The sequence below is a fragment of the Phanerochaete carnosa genome, assembly GCF_000300595.1.
Source record: "Phanerochaete carnosa HHB-10118-sp unplaced genomic scaffold PHACAscaffold_9, whole genome shotgun sequence".
NCBI classification, from domain to species: domain Eukaryota; kingdom Fungi; phylum Basidiomycota; class Agaricomycetes; order Polyporales; family Phanerochaetaceae; genus Phanerochaete; species Phanerochaete carnosa.
The window spans coordinates 212,913-222,891 of record NW_006767636.1 but is presented as its reverse complement, the minus strand read 5'-3'; the positions used below and the strand labels follow the sequence as shown (position 1 = coordinate 222,891).

The 9,979-nt window shown below is 52.5% G+C and overlaps 6 protein-coding genes across 6 annotated transcripts in view; 4 read left to right on the top strand and 2 right to left on the bottom strand.

Moving 5' to 3' along the window:
* The window catches only part of PHACADRAFT_261748 (uncharacterized protein), a 4,136-nt gene extending 3,860 nt beyond the window's left edge, over positions 1 to 276 (bottom strand). Inside the window, exons 1-2 of the mRNA XM_007399294.1 lie at positions 256 to 276; positions 61 to 202 (exon numbers count right to left, since the gene is read on the bottom strand). Of these exons, the coding sequence (XP_007399356.1) occupies positions 61 to 175 (115 nt within the window). The 5' untranslated portion in view covers positions 176 to 202; positions 256 to 276. The remainder of the gene's footprint in view (positions 1 to 60; positions 203 to 255) is intronic.
* A 588-nt stretch (positions 277 to 864) lies between these two features.
* Positions 865 to 1,952, top strand: PHACADRAFT_261747 (uncharacterized protein). Its single transcript, XM_007399293.1, has one exon. The coding sequence runs from the start codon at positions 884 to 886 to the stop codon at positions 1,184 to 1,186; it is 303 nt and encodes a 100-aa protein (XP_007399355.1). The 5' UTR covers positions 865 to 883; the 3' UTR covers positions 1,187 to 1,952.
* A 1,249-nt stretch (positions 1,953 to 3,201) lies between these two features.
* Positions 3,202 to 4,413, top strand: PHACADRAFT_186994 (uncharacterized protein; the record flags this gene model as incomplete). The annotated part of the gene is made up of 8 exons (XM_007399292.1): positions 3,202 to 3,315; positions 3,369 to 3,444; positions 3,467 to 3,552; positions 3,663 to 3,743; positions 3,793 to 3,845; positions 4,049 to 4,153; positions 4,211 to 4,359; positions 4,393 to 4,413. Exons 1-8 carry the CDS (start codon positions 3,230 to 3,232, stop codon positions 4,411 to 4,413), a joined length of 657 nt encoding a protein of 218 aa, XP_007399354.1. The 5' UTR covers positions 3,202 to 3,229.
* Positions 4,414 to 4,831: 418 nt separating this feature from the next.
* On the bottom strand, positions 4,832 to 6,669 carry PHACADRAFT_261745 (uncharacterized protein). The gene is made up of 3 exons (XM_007399291.1): positions 6,274 to 6,669; positions 6,052 to 6,215; positions 4,832 to 5,993 (listed from the first exon to the last, which is right to left on the bottom strand). The coding sequence occupies exons 1-3, from the start codon at positions 6,541 to 6,543 to the stop codon at positions 5,036 to 5,038; spliced, it is 1,392 nt and encodes a 463-aa protein (XP_007399353.1). The 5' UTR covers positions 6,544 to 6,669; the 3' UTR covers positions 4,832 to 5,035.
* Positions 6,670 to 6,995: 326 nt separating this feature from the next.
* PHACADRAFT_261742 (uncharacterized protein) lies at positions 6,996 to 8,624 on the top strand. Its single transcript, XM_007399290.1, has 10 exons — positions 6,996 to 7,087; positions 7,144 to 7,188; positions 7,247 to 7,310; positions 7,375 to 7,505; positions 7,556 to 7,665; positions 7,727 to 7,808; positions 7,862 to 7,956; positions 8,009 to 8,134; positions 8,197 to 8,249; positions 8,302 to 8,624. Exons 1-10 carry the CDS (start codon positions 7,049 to 7,051, stop codon positions 8,502 to 8,504), a joined length of 948 nt encoding a protein of 315 aa, XP_007399352.1. The 5' UTR covers positions 6,996 to 7,048; the 3' UTR covers positions 8,505 to 8,624.
* Positions 8,625 to 9,003: 379 nt separating this feature from the next.
* The window catches only part of PHACADRAFT_186991 (uncharacterized protein), a gene marked incomplete at its 5' end in the record, with an annotated part of 2,680 nt that continues 1,704 nt past the window's right edge, over positions 9,004 to 9,979 (top strand). Inside the window, one exon of the mRNA XM_007399289.1 lies at positions 9,004 to 9,857. Within this exon, the coding sequence (XP_007399351.1) occupies positions 9,004 to 9,857 (854 nt within the window). The remainder of the gene's footprint in view (positions 9,858 to 9,979) is intronic.

Genomic DNA, 9,979 nt, shown 5'->3' with positions numbered 1-9,979 from the left:
GGTTCACTGAGCAGTTCCGAGTTAGTCGACAGGGATCTCTCACTTCGCAAATGTACGAACCATATTCGTAGAGATCCTTGATGACGGCCGAGAAGCTCTTCTTCGTCTCCTTGTGCAGATTTGAGACCGCGATACGGGCTGCTAGGATAGCGTAGTCCGGGTGCTTGGTGGTCATATATGCAGCGGTCTCTGCTGCAAGGTTCTAGGAGGAAAAGTTGGAGCGAAACGCGGGAGACTTGCGTAACTAATACTCACATCGAGTTCCACTGTTGTGACACCATGATAGACACCCGCAATGACCTTCTGCGCAATCCTGCAATGACCTTAGTGAAAGCCAAAAGGTTGCTCGTAGATCTACGCACGCCACTGGATCAACGTATTCAGTGTCGAGACCGTAGCAGAGCTTCTCGATACGCGCAGTGATCTGTTTAGGCCGTACCATCAGCTGAGGTCGATGCGAAAAGTGAGACGACGCGTACTTTGTCAAATTGGACGCGTTCCTTGCGACTGTAGAGGTTAACACGGTTAGTCCTGCCCAGTGATGCACCTAATGACGCGTAAAAAGGCCACTAACCCATCTGCGCGAAGGAGAGGCCGGGAGGCAAGGGTGTCAACGATGTTGATGGCAACGGCGGCGGGTACATACCTCGTTTGAAGACATAAGCCATAGCGTAGCGTAGAACGAGTTTTGGCGTACAAGGAAGGGGGTATGCGTGTAGGTAGAAGGGGGATGGTGAAAGTTGTGGTTGAAGGTGGACGCGCGACGCGAGAAGTCTTAAATAATAATTAATAATAATCGCGATCGTGGGAAAATCAAAGACACGTTGACCAGGCGCGTCTTACTCTTTCTTTCCTTCTGTTCGCCGCCACCACCGTCTCAAAGATGCCCGGGTATAGTGTCCCCTACGTCCACAGCGGTGACCCGGGCTATGCCCCGCCAGTACTCCGCGCGCCGTCTCCAACGGACTCGATCGGCACAGACTATGGTCCTGACGAGACGACCCCTGATGAAGAGCGTCTTTCCGATGCCGAATTCGCCAAAATCTGCCAACAGCGCCTTCGCTTAGGAGACATGCGCCGAGAAGAGAGGGAGGCTGAGGCTGATCCTTTGCTGCAGAAACCGAAAAATCCGGATGAAGAACGGCGTGCGTCAGCTATAGCCTGGCTCCTTGTTGTCATGCCTTAACACTTTACTTAGGCTTGTATCAGAAAGTTTTGTATGACCTTAGGATGCAAGTCAGATGCTTGCAGGAGGATCATCTTTTTGAGCAGACGCTTCTGCGCAGTTCCGTCGTTGCAGATGAACGACAACCGATGTCCAACAATATAGACGCTATTCTCCAGAGTATGATGGGCCCGTCTACGAACTCCGCTGCTCAGACTCCCATCACTCCTGCACATACCCCTCTGCCTGCCCATGACGACTTCCTGTCTCCGAAGATGATGCCAAACTTCCCCGACTTCCCCTCTCCCAGTGTTACCGATACCTCTATGACGTTCCCCGAGCCCACCTCTGCCATGATGCCTCAGTCGAGCAGCACCCCTGCGATCGGTAGAAGAGTGACCAGAAACATGACACGGACTGGGCATCGCTGACTTCCAGATTTTGTTCACTCTCTGTCTTGCTCTTATCCTGTAATGCCCCACTATATGCTGCATCTCTCACAAGCTCGAGGCATCTGTGCTGCTTTCTCTCAGCTCAGTTGCTTGAGCACTACCGCGTAGATGTGGTGTTGAAAAGCTGCTCTAAGCATAGAGCCTTGCCCTTCCCTCCGGTTAGTGGCCAACCCCTCGGTATGCGAGCTGAGCTGCGAAGTTGGGACACGTCTCTACGGCTTGCGACTCCGACATTATTGACACTTGCCGTTTCTGCAGGCATGGATGAGCATCGTTGAAGCTTCAGTATCGTTGCCGGACACCTCAACGCAAGATTTCTCTCCACCGAATGACGGCCAGGGCTTCAAGCGCCCGGCAAGCATTAAGCGTCGATGCGGCAAACGTGAACTTCAATTCGCGACTGTGACACTGGAGAGCGGACTACGGTGCGTATAGATCAATATAGGATTTTCTTGGCTGCCGCCTAACCGTGTATGAACTGGATATCCTGATTTCCACGCTCAATGAATGGGTGGGAGTCTTTCCGCCCCTCGACATTCGCCTGATCCTCAGCCTGTCTCTTGCATGTGTTGTGCACTTCATACGGACTGCATCTCATCGATTTGCTGTACATTTTATGATCACAGCATAGGCGCACTGCATTAACGAGCCATCCAGGTAGAGAAACCTAGCGAACGATGTAAGGTTTCCGGGGTCATGACAAAGAAGCGCCCCGTCCTCGGGTTCTGAGCGACGAAGACATCCTCCTGCTGAGGTTATATTTATTGCGTTTAGACGGACGGACACAAATTGTAGGTCTGGATACATTTAGGAGTTTTTCTATGTAAATCGCGAGACAAGATCGATGAGTACTAGTGCGTCTGAAGAAGCGACGCCAGCCACTCGTCGCAGCCTGCGCTCGCCGGGATGTGGGCATGTGAACTGCGATAAAATCTCGCTGCTGCTTTGTAGTAGGTAGCGGCTAGCTTTACGTACATCGCTATCCCGGATCTCCGGCACGGGTGGGCGCCGTTCGGATTTGGAACAAAGTGGAGGAAATGTGCGAGTCTTAATGGCTTGGTTTGTCCGGGTAGCAATGCCCCGCAATCTGGTCGTCAGCGCGTCAGCTCTGGTGTAGATATGTGCTAAATATAGCACTTCGCAACATTTAGCAATCTACGTCTATCTCGCATAGTACTTCTACTTCTCAGAGGCAGCAGATGTGTCGTCTCTCTTTGACAGTCTCGTTACTCTCGTACTTCCATTGTCTACGATCGCGCAGCAGGAATACCCATCCGATCGCAGCAGTTGCCTGACTACCCGACCCGAAAAGTTCGATCACATATGAATCATGCTATGATTGGCAGGATACATAATAACAGTCAAGACGTCGCCGCGCTACGCCACTGACACCGTGACGCTCTCAGGCTAGCGCATCGTTGAGAATGCCCTCATGCTTCTGTGCGACTCAGCGTACAACACTTGTCTAGATCGTTCCTTAATAAATCCTTGCCGACTGGGCTGTGTCTCTTGCCGTAAGGATGCCACGCTTTAAAAACCTACCGCAGCTAGCAATCGACCTCTTCATCCACCACAGACTGGACACGCTAGCAACGGCACTAATATTAATCCGATGACGTACTGGCTCGCCCACGATGTCATTGAGGCCATCATGGCTTGGCTGATCGAGATGAGCTCATTCCTCCTCGGCCTGTACATGTACGGTGCGCATGCTCATGCATTTGCGTCAGGTACTAATGGGCACTACATAGCTGGTATCTCATCCTATCCTTCCACAAGGTCGAACTGGAATTGCTTACGCGAAAAACAAATCTGCGGCTCGTGCATGTACGTAGCTATCAAATCCTAGCGGATGTCGTTCGCTAAAATTCAAGGACGGAATCAGGTGCCATACCTACTAGGTCGTTACGCCCACCTTGCCATGCTGCTCACGATGTAAGTCATCCATACGTTGTCTTGGCCGTTAATATTGAGCACCATGCGTTTCAGTGTTTCAGTAATACCGTTCGCCATCGATAAACCGCTAGCATCGACTGGGTGTGCAGGCTCAGGTTCGCTCTCCCCGTCTCCCTCAATCCCTTACTTCCCATGCTGAGCCGCATGCAGCAGTCATGCGATTTATTGTGGTAAGAAACCAGAATGCGCTCTGTGACTCGCTCTGACACAACATTTTAGGCAGCAGGTAACACAGCACTATCGGCATCAAGCTGCAACCTCGCTCTGCGCGCGTGCGTGGTGCTCGTCCCTTACCTCTCAACGCTGGCCTGACATTGAAGCCTAATACAGCATGGTCCTCTGGAAAGAAAATATAGCTGTAATCTGGTTTTTGCGCTGCCTAAGCTTTCTCCATTTTGTCTACTCCGTCGTCCGTAAGACCGAGTTCATTGGCACGTGGGGTTTTGCTTACGAGGTCTAACTCATACCACGGCAGTGGGTAGCACAGGCGTCACGGAAATATGGGACCCTGACAAGATCTTCTGCACAATAGCACTAGCTCCACGAGCCAAAGGTGCTTTCCTAGCTTATTTTGTGTGCAGTAAGTAACCGCCACGCATGCGCGGAGCCTCTCAGATACTGATTACGATGATTCTAGCCCTGGTCTGGGATACTTCCATCCTGGCACTGACAGTATTCGGGATGCGGACAAAAAAGCTACCGCCAGAACTTCCGCTTCGATCTGTGCTGCTTTCGCAGGGTATCATGTACGCATCTATTACGGCCCTTACCTGCATTCCTATGGCGGTAAGTCTGTGGCGCCTTGTTTGGTTTCGGCAGATCTCAGAACGGATGCACTAGGTCATGGCATACCTGCAACTAAATGGTAAGCCGCTGGTTGATTGCAATCGCGGTGTAAGCTAATCGACAAGATCCAAACAGAGATCATGAATATTGTTCTTCTTCCACTCGGTGAGCCTCCATGATTACTCAGTCACATCAACAATTTAAGACGTTCATCCGCGTGAAGGCTGTACTATCAGGTCTGTTGGTCGTGGTCCTACTGAGAGTGCCAGGCTAAGCTCTGGACAGTGTTATAGTTTCTTCCGAAGCTGTCGCGTCACTGTTGCGCGCAAAGGAAGTTAAACATCCGAGGCATGTTGCTTCTCACGTTACTGGGGAAGCCCAGCTCATCTCCAGATCGGATATACAGGTTGTCGCAGCAAACTACGCAGTGGTCGTACCATGTCGGTATATTCAGCACCATTCCTCCTGGGCTCGAGACGCAGGTACACGACACAAGGTAGCAGTGCGAGTCGTAATACGAGCATGTGTTCAGCAATAGAGTAAGGCTTCGGAACTGTGTACGAAATGAAGAAATCTACAACGATAATTGTTGTCGCAGTAAAATATCTGTTTTACAGAATGATACACCCAAGTCTCCCAAAACCCAATCAGAAATTAAGATACTCACGGGGTTTTACTAACCCGAAGTATCCTCGACAAAATAATCCGGCAGCTCCTCCTCGATTGTCCGGATCTTCTCCTGGATCACCCTCCGCACAATCATCCGACAGTCTTGGTGCATATACGCCGCGCTCCCCCATCTCACAAACTCCTTCGATATCGCCTTTAATCGCCCAAGCACATCCGCCAGGCCGTGCTGCATCACCGCGTCGCTCCGTGTCTTCTCCTTCCAGAAGTCAAGCCAGCACTGTGTGCAGCCGTGCTGGTGCCATGTGGCGCTGCACGCCGGCGCATGCTCAAACGACGGCGGCGTGGCGCGCAGCTCTTCCCAGATGAGCGTGAGGCGATGGTACCCGGTGAGCAGCCGCAGCTTCTGTTCCGGGGTGACGATCAGCCTGCCCTCGGCGTCAGGGACGTTCCTCCGCTCGGGCGCCGACGCTCCGCGGCTGCGCACATCCAACGAGGTGCGCGGTACGATGCTGTTGTCGCTCTGCATCACTTCGAAGTAGGCGATGCCGCGCAGCGGGCGCAGGTCCAGTTCGTCAGCGAGCGTCATCGCGAGATGTGCGTACTGGATCGAGTGGCCCATGAGCACCTTGAGTACGGCTATCATCGTGTCCAGCAGCTTCTCATGCGCGCACAGCTGTGCGAGACGCATGAGCCTCGATATCAGCGCCCCGTTACTCACTATAGCCTGAGGACTGGCAGCCTGAGGCGCCTGCGAGGCAAATGGGCTCGAAGCGATCGCCGACCCTGACGATGTATTCGATGAATGAAGGAGAGCGGACGCCGACGAAGGGAGGCAGAAGATCGATGGAACTGGTTTGCGGTTCACTTGCTCATTGATAACATCGAGTGCCCAGGTCTCGAGAGAGCGAAAATGGTATTTGAACGATACTCGGGCGATGTCAATCAGACGGTTCAGGCGGGCCAAGTCAATCTGTGGACCCGTAATCTCCGCAAGTTCGTGTGGTCTGCAATCAACACACCATTAGACGACATTGTGAAGTGCCGGGACTTGAACGTACGCACAAGGCGTACAGAACCCAGAGGAAGTTCTTGAACTCTGAGACGGTCTCCCCGGAAAGGTGGATAGGGCACTCGTCTGAAATGCCCTCTATCTCATGCTCTCCCTGCGGCAGGGAAAACATGGAACTGAACAGGGAGCCATCTTTTGCCAGTAGAGTGCGATGTACCTGCGACCCAAGTCGACATGTATGAGTGACAGCACTACTGTGCAAGGACCAGACGCACATTGAACAGTGTATTTTGCACCCTCAGTATGCAGCTTCCGTCTTGGAGATAGTACGTCTCGTCCCTTATCGTTGGTTGATTCCGCGGCTCACTGGCAGGGCTACCAAAACCTTGCAGCACAGCATCGGGCTGCTGGCCGCTGAGAGATACTTGGAGCATCTCTTCGACTTCCTCGTCTACCCTCGTCCGTTTCGTAGACGAATCAGATATATCGGACGCAAGGCTTGACGTTCGTGAACGCTTTCCCGTCGTGCTCGGGGGAGAATCCATGATGGTGGGATGCGAGGAGAGAGGTCGGCGGTATTTGCTATCCTCATAAAGTGATGATCCATGAATGTGCGAATGGTGGCAGCCCGAGCCCGAGGCCCGGTGTTGGCCCTAGTTCGCCGCAAGACCTGGGAGAGGTGGCACTGGGCGGCGTTGGCAGGGAGTCGCGTTTGCAAAGCAAGCTGGGCGCAGGATCGAGCCCGGGTCGTGAGGACGTTTAACGGAGATCTCCGGTTATAGATGGTAACTTTGACGCGCCGTTTGATGCGCTCTTGCGATCCAGGCGAGCCGCAGCCAGCGACGCCGCTCAACCGGGCTTCCCGGCTGTGGGAGATGTCGCACGCCCTTTGGCATCATTTCGAAGGCATATGGCTACAGAACCGCGTGGGAAGAAACTGCTAGCGTGTTTATCAGCAGCAAGCTGTCGCTTTTGTTCGTACGGCCACCAGGACAGCTGACGCGAGCACGGCGCCCTCTCTCTTGTCCAGTCCTGCAGCCAGCGGTCAACATGCCTTTTGGCGCGGTCAAGCTCAACGATGGCAGTGAAGTCAGCAACAGCACCTGTGCGTTCATGGGCGTTCGGAGGCTGACCGAAACTTCTAGATGCCCACTATTGCCTATGGTACAGGCTCGAAATGGAAAGGACATGTAAGTGCCGCTTACTGTACGTACGGTGCAAAAGGGCGGTGTGATAACAGCTTTATAGGAGATGACTCAATTCATTGAGCAAGCGATTGACGTTGGGTTCTCGCACATTGATTCAGCACAGTGTGAGTGACATCTACACCCGAGCTACTGCAATATACAGTCTAGACTTATGTTTCTTTTGCTTAGGGTACGGTACAGAAGGAAACGTTGGCGCGGCCATCAAGGAAAGCGGACTCGCGCGTTCAGAGCTATTTATCACCACCAAGTATTCTGGCACCGGCACTGCCCCTGAGGCCATACAAGCTAGCTTAGAAAAGGTAAGCCTGATATGAACTCTTGGGCTACGTACCTCATCTTTTGTCCGAAGCTTGGGCTGAAATATGTCGACCTTTATCTCATCCACAACCCAAGATCTGTCGGCAACGTCGCGAAGGTCTGGTCTCAGTTTGAAAAATTCAAGGAGGCAGGATACGCAAAGTACGCGCCGTTTCTTCCTCTGAGCTGCTCTGCTGTCGCCAGGATGCTCATCACCACGCAGGAGCATCGGCGTGAGCAACTTCCAGCTGGACCAGCTGAAGTCGCTTCTTACTGTCGCGAACATTGTCCCAGCGGTTAACCAGGTGCTTCTATTGATACACTTCATACTAGAACACTGTCTTACCGACACTCGCAGATCTTTTTAAATCCATACAACTTCGCTGAGAATAAGGCTTTGCTCGAATTTTCGAAGAAGCACGGGATCGTGACCGAAGCCTATAGTAGTCTGGCGTACGTTACTGCACTTGGCGTAGGTTTGCGATGATTCAAACATTACGGGCAGGCCAATCACACGTTACCCCGGAGGCCCGGTTGATGAGCCTGTCAATGCCGCTGCTAAACGTCTCGGTGCCATGCCGACCCAGGTCATTCTTTCCTGGGTGCGCAGCAAAGGCGTCGCTATTGTCACGTATGTCGTACAATCCTCCTATTTTTGTGAAATGGGACCATTGGCTAACAGCCGTTTCGTAGGACGAGCTCTACCAAAGCACACATGAAGGAGTATCTCGATACCGCTGACCTTCGTATGCCACTTTTCTCCTCTTCGCATGACTGCAAGCTAACAACTCTCTACAGCACCATTGACCGAAGAAGAGATAGCTGCTATTGACGAGGCGGGGAAGAACGGCCCACCCTCAGAGCTGCGAGTTCTTCTCTACCGACTCCGCCAGTACTGGAAGCCTCTTCTCTTCTTCCTTTGCATTTATCTATCTTTTTGGGGCCCAGCTATCCTGGCTCGCTTTGTCCCTTCCGGCTGTCACAAATTCACACAGATGTGAAGTGTTTCTTAGGATGACTCAGCTTGCGCGTTATGGTTTCCCATGTATCAGATCCCTGGTGGCAGAGTATAACGAAGTAGACGCGGCGAAGTAGAGTTCAATGTCAATTATGAATGCAGTATTCAAATACTTATCGTGGGAAATCTCGAGGTGTGAACCCCAAACTGTCGCCTTCACTAGTGCAACTGAACGTCAACCGACTTGACAAGACCTGCACAAGGTAATCACCCCTTGTAACTCTTGTTACTACGCCTAGCTTGCATATGTGCATAAACGCTTACATGTGATTAGGACAGTACCCGCTATCAAATATGACTGAGCTCTCTGAAGATCATCGATGCCGCTATACGAGCCCGTGTCGGTAAATCCTCCTCTCCCTGGATAAGTCAAAGCTCACGTTTCTTGCTGTGCCTTGTTCCTAGCGGTAACACGCTCTCCTAACCTGCCGTTGGAACTCTACGTCATAATCTTCGACCAACTCCAACCTTCTCTCATGGACATGTCCTTGCGCGAGTACAAGTACGCGATGGCACTCTTGTCTCTCGTATGCAGAGCGTTCAGAGACGAGGGCCAGAAACGTCTCTTCCGGTTCATCGCATATCACAAGAATTTCGAGCTGGGAGGGAGAGAATCAGAGTACAGCCTTCCAGCCTCGCGCCAGCTCTGGCACGACCTGCTGCATAGCGGCAATACCCGAGCTCAACACCTTGCCGGATATGTTCGCGAGTGCACGTTCACCTCTACTAGCTGGACAGCCGGGAACGATTTCACCACCCCCACTTTTGTCCCCGCGACGCTGCATTTTCGTCGCATGGAAAAGGTTACGATACGAGACATCATAGTCAACGCAAGCATGCTCATCACGCTCGTTGGCATGCCTTTCCTTCGTACTGTCACGATAGAAGAAGGCGCACTCGTCGCCGGATCCGCAGACCTGCAGTTCCGTGCAGCTCTGGCACCCTCCACGAGCAAATGGACAAGTTTCACCTTCAAACCAGCTTTCTTCGGGACCGCGTGGTCAGGCTTTCTGCAAAAGATTGTGAATTTGGACGGTCTCGAATATCTGTCGTACGACGTCGGGCGAATCAATCCTGCGCTAGTACTGTTCCGATCCGACTCTGTGGTGTTGTGTCTCAAGGAGCTGTTCGTTCGCCTAGAGAGCAGCTTACTGACTGGGCTGGTTCCTATCTTGGAGCGCGCCCCTAGGCTCTTCCGGCTATCAATATCCCATCGTCACTGTCCGGATTCTACGACATGGCAGCAGCCCAATCCTCTTCCGCTGAGTATCATACCCCACTTACAAGAACTAATTACGACGCATGAGAGTGTGGTCTCGTGGCTACTTCCAGGGAGGTCCGTGTCATCGTTGACAATCAGCGGTGATGCAAGTAGCGGCGAAGCGTTCCTCGCCGCTACAAAAACCTCCGCAGCCGGCATACGCGAGCTGAATATCTCTGTCAACCTGCTATACATAA

Bases quoted from the DNA above. Each gene is read 5' to 3' on its own strand.
- PHACADRAFT_261747 (XM_007399293.1), top strand. From the start codon at position 884: ATGCCCGGGTATAGTGTCCCCTACGTCCACAGCGGTGACCCGGGCTAT.
- PHACADRAFT_261745 (XM_007399291.1), bottom strand. From the start codon at position 6,543: ATGGATTCTCCCCCGAGCACGACGGGAAAGCGTTCACGAACGTCAAGC. The intron at 6,216-6,273 runs GTGCGTCTGGTC...CTTGGGTCGCAG, and splicing joins TGCAAAATACACTGTTCAAT to GTACATCGCACTCTACTGGC. The intron at 5,994-6,051 runs GTGCGTACGTTC...TGTTGATTGCAG, and splicing joins CTCTGGGTTCTGTACGCCTT to ACCACACGAACTTGCGGAGA.
- PHACADRAFT_261742 (XM_007399290.1), top strand. From the start codon at position 7,049: ATGCCTTTTGGCGCGGTCAAGCTCAACGATGGCAGTGAA. The intron at 7,311-7,374 runs GTGAGTGACATC...TCTTTTGCTTAG, and splicing joins GCACATTGATTCAGCACAGT to GGTACGGTACAGAAGGAAAC. The intron at 7,506-7,555 runs GTAAGCCTGATA...TTTTGTCCGAAG, and splicing joins TACAAGCTAGCTTAGAAAAG to CTTGGGCTGAAATATGTCGA.